Source organism: Sapajus apella, unplaced genomic scaffold, assembly GCF_009761245.1.
Source record: "Sapajus apella isolate SASKATOON/1434 unplaced genomic scaffold, GSC_monkey_1.0 scaffold50, whole genome shotgun sequence".
Classification (NCBI taxonomy): domain Eukaryota; kingdom Metazoa; phylum Chordata; class Mammalia; order Primates; family Cebidae; genus Sapajus; species Sapajus apella.
This window is the reverse complement of record NW_022436990.1, coordinates 5487507-5514577: the sequence shown is the minus strand read 5'-3', so window position 1 is coordinate 5514577 and position 27071 is coordinate 5487507. Positions and strand designations below refer to the sequence as shown.

Below are 27071 nucleotides of genomic sequence, written 5' to 3'. Positions count from 1 at the left end.
GACATTGAAGGATCTGTGGAGAGATAAATTACAATACAGTAATAGCAGGAGACTTCAATATACCACTTTATTTTTTTCTTGTTTCCAGTGGGGTTGGAGAATACCCCACTTTAAACAATGGACAGATAATACAGAAAGAAAAATAGTAATAGCAATAAAATATTGGACATGAACAACACTCTAGCTCAAATGGAACTAACAGACATATACAGAACATTCAGTTCAACAGGAACAGAATACATATTCTTCTCAAGCACACATTGAACATTATTCAGGATAGATCATTTGTTAGAGCATAAAACAAGCCTTAGCAAATTTAAGAATATTGAAATCACATCAAGTTTTTTTTTTTTTTACCACATTAGTGTGAACCCTAGAAATCAAAACAGGAGGAATTTTAGGAAATTCACAAATATATGGCAGTTAAACAACAGGCTCCTGAATAACCAATGGGCAATGAAGAAATTAAAAGAAAAATTTAAAAATTATCTTGAGACAAATGAAAATTGAAACAAAACATAGCAAAGCTTATGGTATAGAGGAAAAGCACTTCTAAGGAACTTTTACAGCAATAAATGCCCATATCAAAAAAGAAGACATATTTCAAAGAGATGACTTAATATTTCTCCTAAAGGAACTAGGAAAAGAATAACAAAGTCCAGAGTTGGCAGAAGGAAGGAAATAATAAAGCTCAGAGCAAAAAAAAAAGAAGTAGAGCCTAGAAAAAAAGTACAAAATATCAATGAAACTAAGAATTGGTTTTTTAAAAAGATAAAATCTACAAACCCTTAACTAGACTAAGAAAAAGAGAGGGAAGACTTAAATAAATGAAAATCAGAAATGAAAGAGGAGACCATACAACTGCTAACATACACATATTTATTATGAATAAAGATATGCCAGTAAATTTGAAAACCTAGAAGAAATGGATAAATTGTTAGACAATAGAACCTACCACACTGAATCGTGAAGAAATAGAAAATCTGAACAGACTAGTAATGACTAAGGAGATTAAATCAGTAATTAAAAACATCTCTCATAAAAAGTTGCCCAGGACCTGACAGCTTCACCACTGAATTCTACCAAACATTTAATGAAGAACTAATACTAATCTTTCTCTAACTCTTCCCAAAAATTAAAGAGGAGAGAATACTTCCAAACTTTTTTTGCAAGGTCACTATTACCCTGATCCCAGAGTCAGACCAGGTTATTACAAGGAAAGGAAATTACAGGCCTGTATTCTTAATAACATAGATGTAAAAATTCTCAACAAAATGCTATCAAACCAAAGTCAACAACATTTTCAAGTGGGATTTATTCTTGGGATGCAAGGATGGTAAAGCATATGCAAATCAATAAAATTGATACCTCACATTAACAGAATGAAAACAAAAGCCATGTGATTATCTCATTAGATGCAGAGAAAGCATTTGACATAATTCAACATCCTTTCATGATTTAAAAAAACAAAAAAAGCCTCTCACCAAACAAGGTATAGAAAGTATGTACCTCAACACAATAAAGGCTGTATGAGAAGCCCACAGCTAACATTACACTCAGCAATAAAAAATTAAAAGCCTCTCCTCTAAGATCTGGGATCAGACAAGAATGCCCACTCTCACCAATTCTATTCCACATGGTATTGGAAATTCTTGCCAGAGCAATTAAGCAAAAGAAAGAAATAAAAGTCATTCAAATAGGAAAGAAAGAAGTGAAAATTGTCATCGTTTGCTGACAACAGGATCACAAACCCTGAAGACTCAAAAAAAGAAAGGAAAAAAAAAAGCAACCAACTCTTAGAACTGAGAAAACAGTCTGGGTGCAGTAATTCATGCGTGTAATATCAGCACTTTGGGAGGCCAAGGCAGGAGGATCACATGAAGCCAGGAGTTCAAGATCAGCCTGGGAAAAATAGTGAGACCTCATCTTTATTTAAAATTTTTTTAAAAAGTAGCCAGGCATGTTGGCATGTGCCTGTAGTCCTAGCTACTTGGAAGGCTGACACAGGACAATTGCTTGAGCCCAGGAGTGCAAGGTTATAGTGAACTATGATTGCACCACTAGTCTCCAGCCTGGTTGGCAAAGAGCGAGCCTCCAGAAGAACAAAAACACTTAAAACAAATACAGTAAAGTTGTAGGATACAAAATCAATACCCCAAAATCAATAGCACTTCTATGCACTAACAACAAACTATCTGAACAAAAAATGAAGAGAACAATCCCATTTGCAATAGCTACCCCTTTAAAAAAGATTAAATCATAGGAATAAATTTACCAAAAGGAGATGTAAGACCTGTACAATGAAGACTCTAAAATGTCAATGAAAGAAATTGAAGAGGCCACAAATAAGTGGAAGGACATCTCATGTTCATGGATTAGAAGAGTTAATACTGTTAAAATGTCATACTGAGTAATCTACCCAAAGTAATATAAGAATAGGAATACAACTAACAAGGAATGTAAAGGACCTCTTCAAGGAGAACTACAAGCCACTGCTCAACGAAATAAGAGAGGACACAAACAGATGGAGAAACATCCCATGTTCATGGTTAGGAAGAATCAATATCGTGAAAATGGCCATACTGCCCAAAGTAATTTACAGATTCAATGCTATCCCCATCAAGCTACCAATGACCTTCTTTGCAGAACTGGAAAAAACCACCTTAAACTTCATATGGAACCAAAAGAGAGCCCGCATAGCCAAGTCAATTCTAAGTAAAAAGAACAAAGCGGGGGGCATCACACTACCAGACTTCAAACTATACTACAAGGCTACAGTAATCAAAACAGCATGGTACTGGTACCAAAACAGAGATATAGACCAATGGAACAGAACAGAGGTCTCGGAGGCAACACAACCTTTCTACAACCATCTGATCTTTGACAAACCAGACAAAAACAAGCAATGGGGAAAGGATTCCCTGTTTAATAAATGGTGTTGGGAAAGCTGGCTAGCCATGTGCAGAAAGCAGAAACTGGACCCCTTCCTGACACCTTACACTAAAATTAACTCCAGATGGATTAAAGACTTAAACATAAGACCTGACACCATAAAAACCCTAGAAGAAAATCTAGGCAAAACCATTCAGGACGTAGGTGTAGGCAAGGACTTCATGACCAAAACGCCAAAAGCATTGACAACAAAAGCCAAAATAGACAAATGGGACCTAATCAAACTCCACAGCTTCTGCACAGCAAAAGAAACAATCATTAGAGTGAATCGGCAACCAACAGATTGGGAAAAAATTTTTGCAGTTTACCCATCTGACAAAGGGCTGATATCCAAAATTTACAAAGGACTAAAGCAGATTTACAAGAAAAAAACTAACAAGCCCATTCAAAAGTGGGCAAAGGATATGAACAGACACTTCTCAAAAGAAGACATACGTGAGGCCAACAAACATATGAAAAAATGCTCATCATCACTGGTCATCAGAGAAATGCAAATCAAAACTACACTGAGATACCATCTCACGCCGGTTAGAATGGCGATCATTAAAAAATCTGGAGACAACAGATGCTGGAGAGGATGTGGAGAAATAGGAACACTTTTGCACTGTTGGTGGGAGTGTAAATTGGTTCAACCATTGTGGAAGACAGTGTGGCGATTCCTCAAGGACCTAGAAATAGAAATTCCATTTGACCCAGCAATCCCATTACTGGGTATATATCCAAAGGATTACAAATCGTTCTACTATAAGGACACATGTACACGAATGTTCATTGCAGCACTGTTTACAATAGCAAAGACCTGGAACCAACCCAAATGCCCATCGATGATAGACTGGATAGGGAAAATGTGGCACATATACACCATGGAATATTATGCAGCCATAAAAAACGATGAGTTTGGGTCCTTTGTGGGGACTGGATGAACCTGGAAACCATCATTCTCAGCAAACTGACAGAGGAGCAGAAGATCAAACACCGCATGTTCTCACTCATAGGCGGGTGTTGAACGATGAGAGCACATGGACACAGGGAGGGGAGCACTACACACTGGGGTCAGTTGGGGGGAAATAGGGGAGCGATGGTGGGGGGTGGGAAGCTGGGGAGAGATAGCAAGGGGAGAAATGCCAGATGTAGGTGATGGGGAGGAAGGCAGCAAATCACACTGCCATGTGTCTTCCTATGCAACAATTTTGCATGTTCTTCACATGTACCCCAAAACCTAAAATGCAATAAAATAAATAAATGGGAAAAAAAAAAAAGAATTCGGTGCAATACTTATCAAAATTCTAATGTCATTGTTAATAAATAGAAAAAAACTATCTTGAAACTCCTATGGACCCCCCAACACACACACACACACACACACACACACACACACACACACACACACACCAAAACCAAATAGCCAAGGGAATCATGAGCAAAAAGAACAAAGCAACAGGCATCATAGTACCTGATTTCAAATAATACTACAAAGCTAGCAATTAAAGCAGCATGATACTGCCCAAAAAATAGACCTATTGACCAGTGGAACAGAATAGAAAGCCTGGAAATGAACCCTCATACCTATTCATCAATTGATTTTTGACAAAAGTGCCAAGAATACACAATGGGAAAAGGATAATCTTTTCAATAGATAGTGCTTGGAAAACTGGATATTCACATGCAGAAAAATGCAATTGGATCTTTATTTCACACCACACAAAAAAATCAACTCAAAATGGATTAAGGAATTAAATGAAAGGCCAGAAACTATGAAACTACTAGAAGAAAACATAAGGGGAAACCTATATGACATTCGTTTATTGGATCTGACCCCAGAAAGCACAGGCAACAACAAAAAATAGACATATGAGATTACATGAAACCCAAAATCTTCTGCACTTTAAAGAAAACAATTAACAGTATGATAAGACAGCCTGTGGACTGGGAGAAAATATCTGCAAACCATACATCTGATAAAGGGTTAATATCCAAGATATGTAACCCACTCAAACAACTCAATAGCAAGAAAACAAAACACCCAATTTAGAAATTGGCAAGGGACTTGAATAGACATTTCTCAAAAGAAGACATACAAATAGCCAATAAATACATGAAAAAAAATGCTCAACTTTCCTAATCATAGAGAAATGCAAATTAAAACCACAATAAGATATCTCACACCAGTCAGGATGGCTGTTGTATTAGTCCATTTTCACACTGCTATCAAGAAATGCCCAAGACTGGATAATTTATTTTAAAAAAATATTTTAATTGACTCACAGTTCCACATGGCTGGGGAGGCCTCAGGAAATTTGCAATCATGGCAGAAGGTGAAGGGAAAGCAAGGACCTTCTTCACATGGTGGCAGGAGAGAGAAGAGCAAGCAGGGGCAATTCCAGACACTTACGAAACCATCAGATCTCATGAAAACTCACTCACTATCATGAGAACAGCACTGGGGAAACCACCCTCATGATCCAATCACCTCCCACCAGATTCCTCCCTCAACACCTGGGGAATTGCAATTCAACATGAGATCTGGGTGGGGACACAAAGCTTTATCGTATTACCTGTTTTATCAAAAAGACAAAAGATAACAGGTGTTGGTGAGGATATGGAGAAAAGGGAACCCTTGTAAATACTCGGTGGGAGCATAAATTAATTCAGTTGTCCCTCAGTATCTGTTAGGAGATAGGTATCACCACCCCTTCTGGATAGCAAAACCCATGGATAGTCAAATCCCTTGTGTAAAATGGTGTAATATTTGCATATAACCTATGCACATTCTCTTACATACCTAAATCATCTCTAGCTTACTTATACCTAATACAATGTAAATACTGTGTACATAGTAGTTATACTATGCGTTTAGGGAATAATCACTAGAAAAAAAATCTGCACATGTTCAGTATAGACACAACCATCCTTTTTTATTTTTGTTTGTTTGTTTGTTTGTTTGTTTGTTGATACCAGGTCTCACTCTGTCACCCAGGCTGGAGTGCAGTCAGTGGCATGATCCTGACCCACTGCAACCACCATCTCTGGGTTCAAACTATTCGTCTGCTTCAGCCTCCCAAGTAGCTGGGATTATGGGCTTGTGCCACAATGCCTGGCTAAGTTTTTGTATTTTTTAGTAGAGATGAGGTCTTGCCACATTGCCCAGGCTAGTCTCAAAATCCTGTGCTCAAGAGATCCAACTGCCCCGGCCTCCCAAAGTGCTGGGATTACAAGTGTGAGCCACCGTTGCATAGCCAACAATCACCTTTAAAATATATATATATTTTTTCATTTATAGTAGCTTGAATCCAAAAATGCAGAATCCATGTATACAGAGGGCCAATTGTATAGTCATTATGAATAACTGAATGCAGGTTTCTCAAAAAAACATAAAAACAGAATTATATGATCTAGCAATCCTACTTCTGGATATTTACCCAAAAGATTTGAAATCATCTATTTTCAAGGGTAGGGTCTTGCTCTGTTGCCCAAGCTGGAGTGCAGTGGCATGACTGTAGCTCACTGCAGCCTCAAACTCGAAGGCTAAGCAATCCTCCTGCCTCAGCCTCCTGAGTAGCTGGACTAAAAGTGTATGCTTCCACACCTGATTGATTTTTTAAAAATTTTTGTAGGGGCAGGGTCTCACTATGTTGCCCAGGCTGGTCTTGATCTCCTGGCCTCAAGCAATCCTCCCACCTCAGTTTTTCAAAGTGCTGACTTCACAGGTGTGAGCCACCCCAACTGGCATGAAATTAGTTTTTCAAAGAGATGTCTGCATTTCCATGTTCATTGCAACACTATTGACAATAGCCAAGTTATTGGATCAACCTAAGTATCAGTGCCATCAAAAGATGAATGAATAAAGAAAATGTGTATATATATACACAATGGAATCCTAGTCGATCTTGAAAAAGAAGCTGAGTTCTCTCATTTGTCTTTGGCTTTCGTTTTTTTTTTTTTTTTTTGAAGTTTAATTATGATGTGTCTTTGCATGCATTTATATGGGTTTTCCCCATTTGAAGTTTCTCAACTTCTTGTAGGTGTATGTGTCTTGCCACATTTGAAAGTTTTCAGACATTATTTCTTTAAATATGTTTTAGTTCTCTCCTCTTTCATTTCTTCTTCCATGACTCTGATGACCGAAATGTTAGATCTCTTTTTTTGGCGGCAGCGGTGTGGGGATGGAGTCTCACTGTGTCACCTGGCTGGAGTATAGTGGTGTGACCTCTGCTCCCTGCAGCCTCGGCCTCCCAGGTTCAAGTGATTCACATGCCTCAGCCCCCTGAATAGCTGCAATTACAAGCGCACACCACCATGCCCAGCTAATTTTTGTATTTTTAGTTAAGATGGGGTTTCACCATGTTGGCCAGGATGGTTTTGATCTCTTGACCTCGTGGTGTAATCCACCTGGGATTACAGGCGAGAGCCACTGCTCCTGGCCATTAGATCTTTTACTATAGTCCACAGGTCCCTGAACTCTGATAATATTTCTCAGTCTGTATCTCAGTTATTTGTACTGAATCATTTTTATTGTTTGGTCTTCCAGTTCTCTTACTCTTTCTCTGTCCCTTCAATTCTGCTATTGAGCCCATCCACTGGGCTTTTCATTTCAGTTATTATATTTTCAGTTCTAAAATTTCCATTTGTTTCTTAATTGCGTCTTCTATTTCTCCCATCTCCTCAAAAGCAGAAGCCTCCTTTCTATTAAATTGGAACATATAATTTTTTCATTTTAGTGATGCCCATAAAATTATATTTATGTGTTATATGATAAAACTCAAGATAAACTTTGTTGCCTATGAACTATACAGTGGTATATAAACATAAGTGGCTTTGTGAGTATAATCTCCTACCACTCTGCTTCTCATATCACTAAATTTATGAAGCACACAATACATTCTTAGATAATAAGGAACTAACTTTACATCAATTCCAGGTGCTATAGTATGTTTAATAGTTAGAAATTTTTGGCTGGGCACAGTGGTTCAGGCCTGTAATCCCAGAACTTTGGGAGGCTGAGGTGGGTGGATCACTTGAGGTCAGGAGTTCAAGACCAGCCTGTCCAACATGACGAAACTCTGTCTTTACCAAAAATACAAAAATTAGCTTGGTGTGGTGGCGTGTGCCTGTAGTCCCAGCTACTCAAGAGCCTGAGGTAGTAGAATTGCTTGAACCTTAGAGGCGAAGCTTGCAGTGAGTTGAGATCGTGCCACTGAACTCCACCGTGGGTGACAGAACAAGACTGTCTCAAAAAACTCCTAAAAGTTACATTATTTTTAATACTTCTTTGGAATTATTTGTATAGATTGTTACATTTCTAGACATGAATTCAACAGATATTTAGTGACACCCAATTTATATTATTAAATGTAGCATCCAGAAGGCTTTAAATAAATATAAATAAATATCTTGACAACTTGTCCAGTTTAAAATTCTTGAAATTTTAAGTTCAGTATTAATTGGCTTACTTTATAATTTAAAAAAACTATTTTCTCTCTCAAGTTACTTTAGCAAGTTATTTTATTAAACTAAACCAACTACAGCAACCCTGGAAGCAAATCATTGGAGTTACTAGATTATCTCATTTGCAGATTAAATTTCCTCATCTACACTCTTAGCCATTCTGAATATATTTTCCTTTATCTGTATGTCATTGAAAATTAAGACCTGCTATACCGGAGCATATGCTGATTTCCTTAAAAATAAGGGAGGAAGTCAATGATTTTCTTTTTTCAATTAAAAAAAGAGTTTTAAGATGGGGTCTTGCTATGTTGCTCAGACTGGTCTAGAACTCCTAGACTCAAGCAATCCTCCTGTCTTGGCCTTTGACAGTGCTGATATTACAAGCATGAGCCACCATGCTCAGCCTCAACTATCTTATTGAAAGGGCCTTAGCAAATTAATTGATGTAGTAAACCAGGAAACAAAAGTATACATTATCTTTTCAGAAATGTATTCTTAGGAAAAAGTAGTACATACTTCTGCATTTCATATTTGCTTTGGTTTTATTTATTTTAATTCAGTAAAACAAGCCTACCCTGCCCATTTTTTAAAAAAGAATGATTTAAGAATGTTATCAGTAAATGAATAAAGGTTAAGAAAACTAGTTTCCTTCTCCCAATTCATGAAAAACCTGTAGGAACAGGCAGTTGTTTTTCTCAGTAAAACGTTTATAAAATACCTGAGTATTGTGTAAGATTTTGTAAAAAGTTAATTAGATATAAGTAATTTCTTTTTAAAATTGTACAGTTATGAATGCTTATTCTTTGGCAGGTATTGTGCCAGTTCTTTTCACACATGTAGATCACCACATTTCATTTTCATATGAATTCCATGATATTTTTCTCATGGTTTTGGAGTTGAGGAAATTAATATTCAGTAGGTGTTTTTGCCAGTGTCACTCAGAGCAAATGACAAGACTGGAATTTGAATCTATATCTTCTAAGTTCAACCCAACATCTCTTCATCTACACCAGTTTCAGCATTGTTGACATAGTGGTCTGGATAATTCTCTGTTGTAGGAATCTATCCTCTGCATTATAGAATGTTTAGCAGTATCTCTAGCTCCTATTCACTAAATGCTAGTACCATCTCAACCTCCCTGCCACCCCCACCAGTTGTGACCAAAATGTCTTCAGATATTACAGAATGTCCTCTGAGGAACAAAATTACTCCTGGTTAAGACCTACTGATCTACATTGTTGTACCTCACCTCTAAATTTTAATCCAAAAATATTTATCCAATTAAATAGCATATATAGAACACACTAATGATTGAACAATTACTGTAAAATAAATGAAGCATAGACAGAGTAAGTGTATATTGTAGGATAACAAGTAAAATGATCTCCTGTAAGGACTTGACCAATACCTCATCATGGAGACAGGAGAGGAAGTCAGGAAAAGTAGCATCAAAACTTGGTATAAATGGAAAAATACTAGTTGTAAGAATAAGCTGAATTCATGTGTGACATTACAGTTAAGAGAGAGAGTTCAATGAGCAGGTGGGCAGACAATTTGAGGAGAATGTAAATATCTGCAAGCAAAACATCTAAGTGGCTCATAAACCTGATAATTCCAAGTTATATTTAGCTGAGGTGGCATGGAGAGTCAGGGACCAGGAAAATAGTCAGGGCCACAGACATAAGGTAATAGACCAGGGAATACTGAAACCAAGACAGAAGCCACATCAGAAAAGATTTCTGTTACATGGCACTCACTGGAGTGATACACATTAAGGACATTTTCTGCCTTGGCCTGCCATTGGACTCATTGTGGTAAGCAGCATAGGAGACAGTGTACAGGCTTATTTGATGTTAATTAGAAATATGATCATATGAAATATTAGTAAGTAAAAAATTTTTTAAAGTTTTACTTTCTACACTAAATTATAAACAATAAATTTATAAAGAATTATATAATTTTATTTGTGTGTTTGTTTTTTTTTTTTTTTTTTGAGACGGAGTTTCGCTCTTGTTACCCAGACTGGAGTGCAATGGCGCGATCTTGGCTCACCGCAACCTCCGCCTCCTGGGTTCAGGCAATTCTCCTGCCTCAGCCTCCTGAGAAGCTGGGATTACAGGCACGCGCCACCATGCCCAGCTAATGTTTTGTAGTTTTAGTAGAGACGGGGTTTCACCATGTTGACCAGGATGGTCTCGATCTCTTGACCTCGTGATTCACCCACCTTGGCCTCCCAAAGTGCTGGGATTACAGGCATGAGCCACCGCGCCCGGCCAAGAATTATATAATTTTAAAACTGGAAGAGTGAGTTTAAACTTTGCTCGTGTTATTACATCATTAACTTCCTGGTTAACAGAAATAGTTACCATCCTATGTGGATACTGTGTAAGCTGCACTATTTGATTACATGCTTTAGAATTTCTGAGAGTGATTCAGTGACTCTTCTATTGTTATTTCATCATTTATGCCTACCGTAACCTAAAATATATTCCCATACAATTTAAGTGTCATTGAGTTATAATACTACCACTATGCTGAAAATGCATCTAAAAATTAGTAACTTTGGAAGAGGGTAAATGTAATATGTTGTTGTGAAGAAAGCTAAACAAGGAGGCTCTGTTGTCAACTTAAAGAATACCATTCTGAAGAAGGAGTACCAAAGCAAAAGTTGTGTTTCAATGATTACAGATTTATAAATGCTAGAAACATAGCTCTCTTTCTTCACCTTTATTCCTACTGGAAAATTCCCTTAGAATTATAAACATTTTGATTTATTAAAGTTCTTAAGGAATGTATTCCTACCATAAAATAAAATTACTCCATATAAGTGAAGTATTCATATTTTAGAATTGGGAAGAAAACCACAAGATGAATTGGAAAAAAACTATAAATTTTAAGTTCTGAGACGGAAGAGTAGGATCTATGAGGCAGACTAACAAAGAGAAACATCATGCTTTAGATTGAAGAGTCACCTAGGTATATCTAAGCAAGTGATATTTTTGCTTTGACTTACTGGATGAGTACGACTTTGTCAGGTAGAAGCATGGATGGAAAGGGATTCCAAACAAATGTCTTCAGCAGAAAATACTCGACACACTTGGGAATCTGAATGCCAAGCTAAAAGATGAGGAAGAAGAGAGAGGTCAGTCATGCAGGACTTTATAGACCACAGCAAGTATAGAAGAGGGTTCCAGTGCAGAGATAAAGACTGTGGGTTCACATTCTAGCTCTGCTACATGTATTAAATTACTTACCTCTCTTTGTTTCCATTTCTTTATCAGTAAAAAAGGAATATTAAATAGGGCTTCTCATGCAAGTTGTGAGTTTCAGTGAGTTAAAATATAGCATTTATTATTTTTAGAGATTGTTTTCTGAATGCAAAGAAATGCTATTGCAGAATTTTAAGTGATATACCTACTTTATCTTTTTAAAAAGATCATGTCCCTTGTTTCGGAAAGTCTTGATGGTAATTGACAGGTTTCCAACTCATTTTGAATAAGTAGCTTTTGAACTTGCAGGTACAATCCAAACATGTCCATCTAAGAGAAAAATCAAAATCAGGTATAAATTTGCCCCCTAAAAATTAAATGTTAGAAGATAGGAAGTGAGGAGTGACTAAGAAATTAAATCAGGATGCCCATAATTTTAATAATGGTGAGATTTTTAAAACTGAATCATTGATTCTTAATATGTAATTGGTTACAATATAGTGGTTACTACTTTAGGCATGATAGGCAAATGCAGAATTCCCAAACTAAGCTGTCTCACTGAGTTTTAAACTAGGCCATATATGTAAAGTTAAAATATAAGGGAATGGAGTAGGCTAAGATTTTTTAAACAGTTTATGAAAAGCATTGCCATTAAAGAAACAATGATAAATTGAACTTTATTTAATTTGAGAACTTACCTTCAAAAGACAGCATTAAGAGTCAGGCATGGTGGCATGTGCCTGTAGTCCCAGCTACTCAGAAGGCTGAGGCAGGGGAACTGTTTGAGCCCAGAAGCTCAAGGTCAGCCTGGGAAACATAGTGAGACCTTGTCTCAATCAATCAATCAATCAATACACACATACATAAGACAATATTAAGAGAATGAAATATCACTGCATCCATATTACAATAACTAAAAAAAGCACTTGACAGTGCCATTCTGAGGGAGAATGTAAAGCAACTGAAACTCATATTTTGCTGATGGGAGTATAAATTGGTACAACTAATATGGAAGACTATTAGCAGCATCTAAATCTAAATCAGAATCTATTATCAGCAGTAGAAAATCTGAAAATAACGCATGCTCTATGGAGAAATTCTACTTTAGACATAAATACCTAGGTGCCTCAAAAGACGTATACAAGAATATTCATAGCAACAACAGTGGAATTGTTAAATAAGTTATGGCATATGTATGTAATAAATTTTATAGCAATAAAAAGCAATGAATTATATGCTATAGCAAGATGAACCACACATACCGATTGTTGAGGAAAATAAGCCAGACAAAAAGTTTAAAAATAGGCAGTTCACATTTTGATAAAGGTTGGATTAGTAATTAGCTTTTGTGGTGGGGGAAAAATTGGAGTGAACACTGGGGGGTCTTCTAGATTTCTGCATTTGTTCTGTATTTTGTTCTTCACAGTTTTTTCAAGCTGAATACTCTGTATATATGCACTTTGTGTAATTTAAAATGTAATTAACAATTAAAATGTAACTAATAATGTTTTAAATGTAAAGAATATAAACAAACATTTTTATTAAGACTTTGCTTTTAGTTTGTTTTTTATTTCTTCTTTCTTGCGTCTTTAAAGGAGATAAAGAGGGTGAGCTGAAGAAAACTGGAACTTGGAACAGGCAAGATGCAGAAAGTGAGAGACAGAAAAAGGAAAATGGGCAAGAGATAGTCTTTAGGCATATGCGTTGGTTGAAAGAACTGAGAAGAAATGAAATAGGGTTAGTTAGATTAATAACAATGTGAAAACCATGGAAAAAGATACTTTTTGCACTCTACCAATGTGGCACTACACACCATTCTAATTTTCTATGTAGTAACTAGTTGACCAGGACTTAGTAACAGCCTGTATTCTTAGGAAATAATTTAAATCCTGAAATGATTTCATTTGGTATTCTGACTGTCCTTGTTTCATGTCCATCCTAGTTCTATGGGATGCCTTCTCCAAAATAAGCATACTGTAGAGGCTTATAGGTAACTTAAACTAAAAGAAGAAAAGTATAATTAGTTTGAACAGTTTTAAACAAAGTATCAGACTAGATATTAGGACAGTGCCAAAGTTCATTGACTAGCTTTTTGCAGGTTTAATAATGATATTGCTCTCTTTCACATTATCAATCTATATCATATAGTTAAGTTGTTTTACTGCAAATGTCTCCAATCAACATTTCCTTTGTATGCATATACTCAAATGATATTTAATAAAAAAGAACATCTCCTGTGTGGATTTTAAATTTATCTTATTAAATATTTATATTTTCAAAATGTCTTTATTTAATTGAGTGAGATGCTTGATGCCATTTCAAAATAACCTCAGGTGGTAGGTGTAATGACATATCAAAGGTTTGACCTTTAGCATTTTAGGATTCTATTTGTGTGCATTTTCTTCTGCATTTATTTAGTCATAATTTATATGCTGTTTCTCTGTATGACTTAATGAGTAGATGTATTAGTTATAAGATTCATTAGCCAAAATATATATATGCACACATGTATATATGAATATATATTATTTCTGTACAATCTGACTAGTTATTTTAAATTCATTTATATCTCAACTGTGACAAGGAGAAAATGCTATGTAGGAGGCTGGTCAGTATTTGCATAAACCTCATCCATTCTCGTTAAGCGCTTACCAGAATAGCCCCTCGATCTCTTAAACCTATGCCATTCTCTTCTTACTTCTTTTAGCTTATTATATTATTTTATTTGCCTAGAGATACCTTATTTTCTAGTTATCTGCTATCCCTTTAAAAGAAAATTGAATGTAATATTTACACTGATATAATTAAATTAATATCTGGCAACATCTTTTTGTATGCTTTGGTAGCATAGTCATTTGTCTGGGTAGCTTTCAGCCTAGAAGGAAAGAAATTATCAATTATAATATTGTGACATTAAAAATTATTTTCATTTGCTCATTTAAGTATTTATTGATTTTTAGAACTAGAGAGTCTAAATGGAGGTTTTTTGTTAAACAGCTCATTGATCACTCAGTCTACATTACTTACCTTTAAATTTTGTTTTAATTTCTCTCAGTTTACACAAATCTTTATCTCAAGAAGAAAATCTGAAGGATCAGTTTAACTACACTCTTAGTACATATGAAGAAGCTTTAAAAAGCAGAGAGAACATTGTTTCCATCACTCAACAACAAAATGAGGAACTGGCTACCCAACTGCAACAAGCTCTGACAGAGAGAGCAAATATGGAATTACAACTTCAGCATGCCATAGAGGCCTCCCAAGTGGCCAATGAAAAAGTTCAAAAGTAAGTAAAATGATCTTGTAATACTTCAAATACATGAAACAAAACAAAACAAAATAACACTTTCTTTTGGGAACCAAACATTTATGGACCATGTTAATAGTTTAAGACAAAAGTAGACTGAACCAAATGAACCTTTTTAGATTGGATACCATATGTCATATTTGGGGTCAAAAATTTATTTTCTTGGGAATCATTGTTACCGTGTAGGGCAAACCATTTTTATTTAATAACTGATTATCAGTTCATGGAGACCATACTATTTAAATTATTTCACAGTCCCAAGTTATTAGGCAAAGTTATTAGCAAGAGGAAGAGGCAGTCAAGTTACCATCTGAACTCATTTAGCTTTACAATAATCCTGCTTGAATTGAGATCATCTGTGATATTGCAGTCTGAGACTTGTAGATGCATAAAATCCAGTAGGGTCAAATTAATTTTCTTGTGTTGTTCTTCTGAAGTATTCAATACTGCTTTTCACAGTGCATAATTATATTTGTTTATTTTAAATAATCTTTGCATTTTTATTAAAATTTAAATAAAGCTGAATAATCTGTCAGTCCTTTTGACAGCTAGCAAAATGTTAACAAATAGCTTATCAGGCAAAGAAGTCACTTATTAATTTATTGGACTTGAACATTGTAGCAGAATTTTCTGAGACAGCTTTATGTAATAGAACCACTGTAATAGAATACATGTAATAGAACATATTTTAACCTTCTTTATGTATTATTAACAGCATTACAGCTTTCATATATCTAGTCACCTCCACTTTCTAAGATATACCTTTTTTCTTAACAATTTTTTTGTCAGTTTTATCAAAGTTTCTTATTTCCCACTACTTCTTATTTGAAAATGTCATCTCAACCATTTCCTCAATATTCCTGAAATTATATTTTGATTAATAGCCAAAGTTATATAAATCAGTAAAGACTGTTTTAAAACAGAATTGTGCATTTTAATCTTTACTGCCAGTGTAAAGATTTGATTTATGTGTATAATATATATTTATAAGTTAAAAGATTGGGTTTATGTTCAGTCAGAAACTATATCCAGTTATTCACAATGTACATTAATATTCTAAGAACACCGTGATGTATATAGGTAGATATCATTTCTTTGTAATTCACAATCAGTAACTTTTGACAGTCAGTATCTGATTTAGCTCTGTTTGCTTCAAGCCTACAAATAATTACAAATTTCAAAGTTTTCTTTATATATGACCCTTTAATTTCCATACATGATCAAAACAGTGATTCCCACAGACCAATTCGAATTTCAAAAATCTTTGCAAGTGTTATAAACCTTTTATCTTTTAGGTCTCATCAACTATAATCATCATTTCGTTAAAGAAATCATTTTCATACACCAAGAAGCAGAATCAACATAATCTCAGATAATGGTTTAAATTAAATAACTTTAACTCTGACAAATTCATTATCTCTTCCTTATTTTGTGCATTTAACCACAGACAGTTCGAAACTTTTTAATGGAATGGCACTAATCCATGGATCAGCATTTAAGTACAACTATGTCATTTATAAGAATTAAATGTTAAATCTCTTATTCTTCTGATTTCCAACAATAAGACCTAGATGAAATATTATAGGGTTTTCCTTTTCATATTTGATCCACTGTATTTCATATTTAATTGCAACCAATTGGGCAAAGTGTATCTTCATGAGGATATTAGCCTATTTTATTGAGTTTAAGAGAAATGTTATCCTTTTAAAGGAAACCAACTTATGAGACTTTGTAAGATGGTATTAGTAGACTCTCTAAACATCCAAAGTCACTATTATTAGCTAATATGTTTAAAAGTTCTTTGAAAATATATCAGTATTCCTGGGAATTTAAAATTTAAATTAAAGGGGTTTCTTCACAATCAAATTTCCCTTCACAATGAAATTTCTTGAATAACTTTCCCCTTTTCCCTTCACAATTAAATTTCTTGAATAACTGATCTATATTCACATTTACTATCTCTAAGTTTTCAATTCCCATTTACTCCTCTGCCCCATTTACTCAGTACACTATTGCTAGCTCGTGTACTTAAATTGTTCTTCTTAAGATCACCAGTAATTTTCTAACTACTAAATTCAATGGCTCATTTTTAACTATATTTTTATTATACAATGAATATATGTTTATGGTAAAAATAAAGAACTTCATATATCTTCAGCAATATAACATAGTGGTTTAAAAGCTCAGGCTTTGGATTCAGAATGTATAGGTATGTGAACCTGAACATAAAACACTATGCTAATGTGGAAAATAATACCTCTATCTCATAACATTGCCATGATAATTCGGTGAGCTAATACATGTAATGCTTTTAGAACAACCTGTATTACATACTTCCTCCTTCCCTTGGCATTTTACTCCATTATACTATCTCATTCCTCAGATGAGCTTCGCCTTTTCAGGACTAAATGCCTTTGTGTATATTGGTCCCTCTGCTCACATAATGTTATTTTAGGATTTTTTTTTTAAGGTTAGCAAGCATCCAATAACAAATGCAGTCACTTTTAGAATATTTATCCTACTTCAACTCTCATCATTTAGTACTGTTCATCATTCCTTCTTGAAGTCTTTTCTTAGATTCTGTAGCACCGTTTTTGTTTTTCTACCTTTACGACTTCTCCGACTGTTCCTACTCCATTTCTTTCAGGGAATACATCTCCCAGATATCCCAAAATAATGGTTTCTTAAAGATTTTATTTTTCTTCTACCTCTACACAATTCCCAGGAATGTCATCTATTTCCTTCAGCTTCAACTACTACTTATTAGCCAAACAACTTCCAAATACTTGTCTTAGCACTCACCTATCCACTGAGATCCATTCTCAGATTTCCAAAACTCTTTACTCTTCACTCTCCTGAAAGTAAAGTCCTGCCCATTCTCCTGTGTTTTCTGCCTCAATTAATGGACTTCAGCAACTTCCACGCTGTCCTTGTTTCCTCACTCTTTTTTGCCTTTCACATTCACTTTGCCACAAATCTTTGTTTTGTCTGCTGCCTAAATGTCTCGTGATTCTCCCTAGCTTATACTCTCTTGGTAATTGCATTTATTCATTCAGGCCCTCATCATCACTCATCTAGACTATTGGAATAATCATAAAACTAGTTGACATTGACCTGCATGAGGTCTTTCATATTTATCCTCCTCACTGCCACCAATTAATCTTTCTAAAATGTTATTTGTATTATTTCCCTGTTTAAAATTTTTCAGGGCCTCTTCATTCCCTACAAGTTTAATAATTTAACATGATGTATGAGGCCTATCACTTGCCTTCTCCCATTGTTCTAGTATCATATTCTCCCACAACACTACCACAGTCTCTTTGCACATGCTATTTCTTCTTCTTAGAATATATTTCTCCCTTTTATTGCCTGGCCAAATTTTTGTTACTTCTGAAAGTCCAGTCCAAATGTCACCTCTAAAATAAAGCCTTAACTGGCTTTTTCCAGTTAATAATTTATTTTCTCTTTCTTTAATGTTTTCAACGTATTTAATCCATACCTTTACTAATCATCTAGGATCTATGATATCTATCTATCTATATACATATATGTCTATATATATATACATACATACCACTCTTTGAAGTGTCAGGGGAGTCACCATAGTGTTACTTAGTGTTACATAGTCCTTAGCATAAAGCAAACATACTTTCCACAAACTCAGCTGCTTAATCTGTTTGCAGGTTGAATTATAGAGCAGGATAGATGACTCTGGGTGCTGGGAAGAGGAACAGAGTTCATTTCTACATTTTCTCAATTAAAAAAAATAACCTCCATATATGTACATCTATAGTACAAATACATATATACATACGTATATAGTTTATATATGTATATACACATATATAGTTTATATATGTATATACACACATAGTTTATATATATATGCACATATACAGTTTATATATGTAGATATAATATACACATATATAACACATATATACACACATATATGTTATTTATATACACATATATAGTTTATGTACACATATATAATTTATATATGTGTATATATAGTTTATATATATAATTTATATATGTGTATATAAACGATACATATATATAAATAACATGTTATTTATATAAATAACATATATAAATTTATTTATATTTATATAAATAACATAAATGACATTATATAAATGTTATTTATATAAATATTTAATGTTATTTAAATATTTAAATAAATATTTATATTTATATAAATAGCATATATAATTTATTTTATTTATTTATTTTTTTTTTTTTGAGACGGAGTTTCACTCTTGTTACCCAGACTGGAGTGCAATGGCGCGATCTCAGCTCACCGCAACCTCCACCTCCTGGGTTCAGGCAATTCTCCTGCCTCAGCCTCCCCAGCAGCTGGGATTACAGGCACGCGCCACCATGCCCAGCTAATTTTTTATATTTTTAGTAGAGACGGGGTTTCACCATGTTGACTAGGATGGTCTAGATCTCTTGACCTCGTGATCCACCCGCCTCGGCCTCCCAAAGTGCTGGGATTACAGGCTTGAGCCACCGCGCCCGGCCTAGCATATATAATTTATATATGTGTATATAAATAACATATAATATGTTTATATATGTGTGTATATATATATATATAAATATATATAAACTATATGTGTTTATATATGTCACTTGCCTCCTCCCATTGTTGTAGTATCATATTCTCCCATATATTATATATGTGTCTATACACATGTATATAATGTATATATATAAAGTATATGTGTCCACACATATATATAAATATGATACCTATATATCACATACATATATAAACCTATATATACATACTATATAAACTATACATATGTGTATATATACATAGATTATGCATATATATGGCATATATATATATATACACATACATACATATACTTGTGTGTATGTATATGTAGTTTTGTTTTGGTTTTGGTGGTTTTCTTGAGACAGGGTATCACTTTGTCACCCAGACTGGAGTACAGTGGCACAATCATACACAATCATGGCTTGCTGCAACTTCAGCCTCCCCAGTAGCTGGGACCATAGGTATGTGCCACTACACCTGGCAAATATTTTTGGGATTTTTTTTTTTTTGTTCATTTTTGTTTGTTTGTTTTGCTAGAGATGGGCTTTTGTCATGTTTCCCAGGCTGATCTCAAAACTCCTGGGCTGAAGCAATCTGCCTACCTCTGCCTCCCAAAGTACTGGGATTACAGGTGTGAGCCACTGTGCCAGACCTAGGTGATATATTTTATATATCTATTTTGTATCTTCTGCACTCTCTCCCAGATCCCCTAAGACATGGATTGTGTTCTATTCATCTTTGTTTCCCCATCTCTTCTAAAAACTCATGCAGAAACCTGCTGTAAAGTAAGTATTCTGTAAATGCTATGAACAAATCAACTACAACAATTTAATAGTTTGAGGGAATAACAGAATAAAGTAAAAGCAGGTCAAGTTAGAGATATGCAGGAAAATTTCAGATATGCTCCACTCTACTTTAGGCCCACGATAAACACTTTTTAGGCCCAGAGTTTACCAGTTGTATACAAAAGTATGACTTCTATGGCTGGTTTTTCCCTCCCTCCCCTCAGTGCTACCACCACACCTTTCACTCTCTGAGGAGCTGGCAGCACTTACTTCCTGTTGATCATATTTTAACCACCCACTTCCATCAAATTTAATTACATTTAGAAGACCAGAAATCTTTAGTAGTAGTAGAGACTATCTACTATTGCTAACCATAGAATTTTAAATTTATTTTCTTTCAGAGTCATAAAAATGTTTAATATTTTCTTAAATGTTTTAGCCTATAGGAGCATTCATAGAAAGACAAGTTGTACAGGATTACCACCCATAAGCTAGCCAGTATAGGCAGATCATCACTTATAGGGAAAAAGTCAGTATATGCCTCACCTCATAACCAAAAAATATCTTCTTGGCCTATCTATCACAAAGCTTAACCTTTTACCAGTGGAAATTAATTCTTTTTTATGTACTTTTATTAAAAAATGTGAATGTTTGTAGAAGCATAGCACATTGTTATGTAGCTTTTAGATTGCTCTTTTCCTGGTACTGAATGTGCTTGGTTTTGGACAGAGGGATTATGTGGAGGTAAAGGGAAATAAAGAGCAGCTAAGAGCACAGGAACTTTGTAGGAAAAACTTCTCTTAATAGTTTTGTCAAAGACTATCCCTAATCCTCATTTATTAAAGAGAAAACTAACACACCAATTCATTAAAAGTTGTTTTTATTCCTCATGAGAGATTTAAAATTTTGTGATTCTTCATGCTATAGTTCCTTTTCCATCTACAAGGATACTTGCTTCTTGTGGCCTAGAACAGGTTCCAAAGGACTTTTAAAAATACATTTTGCTATACTTAGCATGCCTAAGCTATACATAGTTACTTAAAATAAAAGTAATTACAACCAGGCTTATAAAGTTAGAACTCTCAAAGATCTGGGGTTAAAACTGAAATAACTTTTGTCATATCTCATCTTTACTGTGGGTCAGATTGACAGGGATATTATTCAAATTCCCCTATAAACTATATAAAGAATTATATAGTGTAACTATATAATGAATAGATGAGACAAAGAGATACAGAAAAAATGGTAAACTTTTAAACACATTTGCTGGAAAAGATGTATCAACTCAAGAAGTTTCATGCTTTCCATACTTTCCTAAAAGGAAAAAATCTATTATTTAAAATATACAGGAGTTCTGCTCATCTTAAATTTTTATAGCATAGTTAAAACATCAAAGATCAGGCTAAACCACTTCAGTTTATACGTTTTTTTAAGTTGTAGATTGTCTTTTGAAATATAGGGCACCCTATATCTTTTGAGCAGTATTGACAAAGAAAAAAAACAATAAAGCTGTTTAAAGTCTTTTCTGCCTTTTGACCAAATACCGAATTTCTATGAAGAAATTGGGGTTACAAAGAAATTGTGAATTCTCAGCCTGGTTTTCCAGCTAATGAGTAAGAACCATCTGTAGTTCTCTTCAAAGTGTCAGGGGAGTCACCATAGTGTCACACAAGGGTTCTTAGTGTAGAGCAAACATACTTTCTACAAACTCAGCTGCTTAATCTGTTTGCAGGTTGAATTATAAAACAGGATACATGACTGTGGGTGCTGGGAAGAGGAACAGAGCATTTCTAAAGTTTCTCAATTTAAAAAAGTATGCTATTTTTGTCAAAAGATTTTACTAGATTTTTTACATCTGTTGCTGGCTACAGAATCTGATTTTAACCATAATGAAAAATAATTCTGCTAAAAAATGAAAGGCCTTAGTGAATTTCTTTTATAATTTCATTGTCTTTTCATTAAAATTATTCTGATTCTTGTCAACTTTACCTGTGATATTTTTCTTATAAATTCTTTGTTGAACTATAAGTTCCAAGGCAAAATTAGACGTATCTAAACAATATAAATATGTGTTGATTGAATCAAAGAATAACTTTTGAAATTCCTCAACTCAGAAGAAGTTATAAATCAATATCTTATATAATGTTGAAAGTGAGCTTTGATTTATTAGTACTATTAATAAGTGAGAGGACCTAAAACTTCTCTAGAAATTGCTCCTTAAAATGTTTTCTTGTGTTTGAAATTTATAAGCTATGAAATATATGTACTTCACCAAATAACAAGTTGAATGATTAATTTACTTCTGATAGTTTATCAACAAATGCCCTCCCTAATTAGCTTTGGAAGGCACCTTCTAAATCTAAATCTAATTGAAGATAGTTTTATTGTCATCTATATATGGAAGATGGACTCAGATGGCTCCTAAATAGTCATTATAAGATGTACAACATCTAAACATGCTTATTTTTATTCTTGGACATGTGATATGCTTTTAAAGAATTTAATATTCTAGATTTGTGAATCATAAATGTTAAATTATCTGGTTACATCTTTAACTTGTGAAATATTTCATCTTATACTCTGTTAAACAAGCATTTCATTAAAATTATCACCAATTCCATCATATGCTTGTATAGCGGATCACCTTTCCCATTCATCTAGTATGTAAAGAAGGTTTCTTTAGGGCTGCTTTTATTATACATAGATATATACCTACAATGCTTGACAAATACATAATTATCTTCATTTATTTATAAAAACTGAAGAATTTGGGCTTATATCTTCATGACTGGGGAATGTCTCACATTGATATGAAGAAGAAACATAGTTTTAATTATCTGACTAACTCCTTTATGCCAGGGGAGGATTAATGTAGGATTATTAGGATTGAAGCCTAACCCAGAATATAAGAAATCCCAGTAGATTGGAAAGTGAATGATCCAGGCTATGGAAGAAAAGGGGACCTTTTAAACCTAGACTCTGTATTTTTCCTGATAAGATAGATCCCTTTTGTAACTAACCTTATGGAATGAATAAGTAAGAGCCTAAAAGTAGGAACCAAAATTTCAAATTACAACATGGCTTTTTGTACTTAATCTACTTCTTCATTTCAGGAGCTATCTTCTAATAACGAACTAGAGTTGAGCTATTATATGTTTCTGCGTACTCAGTTAGATAAAACATGTTTCAGACTAACACAATAGAGAGGAATGGAAGAAAAAGAACAAAAAACTATGAGATATCCATACTGTTTCAGTTTAAATAAAATACAGGAGTTTTGAGTTTTTGTTAATCCCAGTACTACAGTGATTTAAAAAGTCAAAGACCAGAGTTTTTATTATTTTAGGGAAATTATAGAATCCACCTACGATGATTATCTACATTTTAACTAAAATTTGATAGGGGAGAAACATTTTTTATACCTTAGAGACACACATGTGATTTTCACACAAATATTTTATATGAAATACAAGTTCCTTAGAGGGATATATAATCTAACAAGTATACTTTTTGTTGCTTCTCTTCTTAGCTGCAATCAAAAGCTTTCTAATGGTTTACCGCTTGACAGGCTACATAGCTCCTGGGTACTTCTGTGAAGTTAGGAGTACTCATCTACCTTACCTGAAATTAGTTGGAGAATTGATAAAAATAAGATGTATAAAGGGATTTGAACTCCCTAGGAAAAGGTTACTAAATGACACTAATTGTTAGTGTACTTTAAAATATTTTATAGTAGAGGGGAAAAGGAAGGTGTTTTAGAAGTTAGATTTTTAGAAGTTTTTGTCATTCATGCGCTCAATCTCATTAGACTTGATGTAACATATCATTTTACTTGATACTTTATATGACTCACTCAAAACTTTCCCCTTTGTTGTCTCTATTCTTAAACACACAGAATAGATATAATGTATCTACTGGTTAATATAGAAAATATATACATTTTATATAAAATGGTCTGGTTTGCTTTGAATAAATCCTCAGTATGCTCATCTGAAATCTGATTTCCCAGTTGCACAACTATTCTAAACAGATAATAGGTATAGATTTTATTCCCAGAATATATTTGGGAGAAAATCAATTGATCCCAAGAGCAAGTCAAAATACAAATTTCACTTGGATTCTAAGATTCCATTATTGGTTATTTATTCCTACTGGGTCAGGGATTTGTACTTGTGCATATCTGGCCCTGGATAAATTTACACAATGAAGAATCCTTTGCTTGTTTCAGTGTAACTTTGTCTGATGGCGAAATCACAAACATTGTCCATAGATTAGCTTTATTCTTGATCAGTTACATTTAAGGAAAAAATGTTTCTATAACAATGTTGATTACAGTTACAGCTGAAGTATATCTTATTTCTTCCTTCAGTGTTATGCATTCTTGAACAACTCAACTGAGGCACTTTTCACTTCTTAACATAATATAATGAAAAAAATAATTATACTATTATAGATTATTTTAGCAGGTCTTTTTATAGGACCTGCTGACCAAAAGTGGAAAGAAAAAAAAAGAAAAAAAAATAAAAGATTCTACAAATTACATGTAAATTATATTTTGGAACCTACCAAACTAATTTTAACTTTTTTAGTTGCTTTGGCATTTATACAATACAATCCAATTGTTCTTGGAACATCATCCTCTTTTCAGTTTTTCCTTTGTCTCATACAACACTATCCTGTGTATATGTAGAAGCATGTTATTTCTCTTTCTGTTACCGTTTGCCATATAACAAGCTATATAATGGTAAAAATAATATAAAACATTTTTAGTGTCTTGAAATATCTTTCTTAAGTTAAACTAATCTGCCTTCTGAGTTAAGTTATGTGTATTTCACATCAGCCTTCCAAAAAGTTCTCTACTACTGACTCTCAGAGGGCCTAAATCTTTCCCAGAATGATGGGAGTAGCACAGTTCAAGAACAAGAATGAAACTCTGTATAATCACACCACAATGTGAGGTGACCCTAAGACAGAGAACTGACCAGATACACATATGGGTTTTAGGAAGACTTTCTGGTGCTCTTTTTTAACACAGCTGTGAGAAGAATGTGGCTAAGACCCAATAGTCATTCTTGAGTAGAGCTGGCAAAGGAAACCATGAGGAGAAGAGAATTTTAACACATGGGTGTAAGAGAGTCCGGCTTCATTGATGCGATCTGAGGGGAATGCCTAATGACTGGAAGAATCAAACTTGGCAATGAAAACACAAAGCTCTTTTCATCAATTCAAACACAGACTCTAAAGCTGCAGATGGTCACCTCCAGCCTTCTCTATTCAGTGTGGGGTTTTATAAAATGGCACTTTGGTGAATACTAATAGATCAAAACAAAGATTTAATAACGTAAAGATGTGGTGTTCATTTTTAAATGAGTATACAGGTCAGTGTCTCAGAAAAGGATAAAAAGAATACCTTTTATATGTGGGTCTAAAGTCTTTTTGTTATTTTTTAACTTCAAAAATAAATGGCATCTTTAACATACAGATTGTGTTTTATGGAATACCGTTTACATTATGAAAAAGAGGCCAAAATCGGGGTTTATATCTATGCTCAATGATTTCATTTCTTCTGGTGTGAGGACTCTCAGCTTATATTCGTTAATGTCGTTCTTTAATATTTTCTTGAAGTACACTTGATAGGCTAAATATATGTTGCCATTCTCAAGGACGAATCAATCTAATTAAAAATTTAGCTCAAACATTTTATTCTCAGAATAGAACTTTTTCTCTCACCTTTTCACAGAATGCAAAGAGACATTGTTTAGTACAAAGGAGGACTTTGAACTTTATTTCAGTCCTGAAATTACACCTTGGCTACTTTTTACTCTATTTGCTGTGATTTTAGAAATACACAGCAATTGCTTAGGTATTAAAAGTTAATTCATTGTATTCAAGCTGTTACTTATTTTATATAACTCTTTAAATTAAAATACGCTGTATTTTTTTTTAGAATAAACGATATTATACTTGGTTAGCACTTTGTAGTTTATAAAATATTTAAGCTAAACCAAACAAATGAAGCTTTATTATCCAAAATAAACTTAAAATACAAGCTTAAATAACTCAATAATTGCTTTATTGTTTCTGCTATTTATGAGCTAAATATAATGATTAAGTTTGCATTCCTAATGCCTTTTTCTAGCAAGTTACACTAACATATAGTAAATGAAGACACTAAAATTCTAAGTTAAAGGGGAGGTAACTTCATATCTAGTAAAAATATTAGTGAACTAACAGGACCTTCAAGTGTCGTTAACTAGGATTAACTAGATATGTACAAATCATTAAATTTGCTCTCAGTTGGCTCATCTGGAAAATATACTTGCACTAGACTTCTTCAAAACATGGCTATGAGGATCAAATGATACGCATGTGCATAAAAGTGCTTTGAAAAGTATAATGTGCTGTATAGACATAAGCCATTTAATATGTTCAACTTATATATTTTAAATTAAAACATTATGATCACCTGTCTGTTTGGAAACAGAAAGGGAGAAAAATTATATTTTAGACACAATCTAATAACCATGTAACTTTTGAAAGTGATTCTTTACATTGATCTTGAAAACTGGAAGAAAGTTCTGTGTGTTCTTATGCATTACTGGTGAGAACGTGAAATGGTAAAACCCCTATAGAGTAGAATTTGGCAATATCTAACAATAGAACATATGCATTTGCCCTTTGACTAAGGAAGAATCATTTGTTGGACTCTATCCTTAATATAAACCTTCATGCATATGAAACAACATAAGAATTACAGTATTGTTTTTAATAGCAAACAAAAATAACCCAAATAGGAGAGT

General features: G+C 33.9%; 1 protein-coding gene across 6 annotated transcripts in view; it reads left to right on the top strand.

Annotated features, from left to right (window-relative positions):
* Positions 1-27071, top strand: part of MIPOL1 (mirror-image polydactyly 1) — a 370191-nt gene that overhangs the window by 287508 nt on the left and 55612 nt on the right. For 5 of the 6 annotated variants that reach the window (XM_032242673.1, XM_032242671.1, XM_032242674.1 and 2 more), the window contains one exon: positions 14662-14892. The exons of the other annotated variant lie outside the window; for it this stretch is intronic. In XM_032242673.1, the coding sequence (XP_032098564.1) occupies positions 14662-14892 (231 nt within the window). The remainder of the gene's footprint in view (positions 1-14661; positions 14893-27071) is intronic. 6 annotated transcript variants of the gene reach the window in all.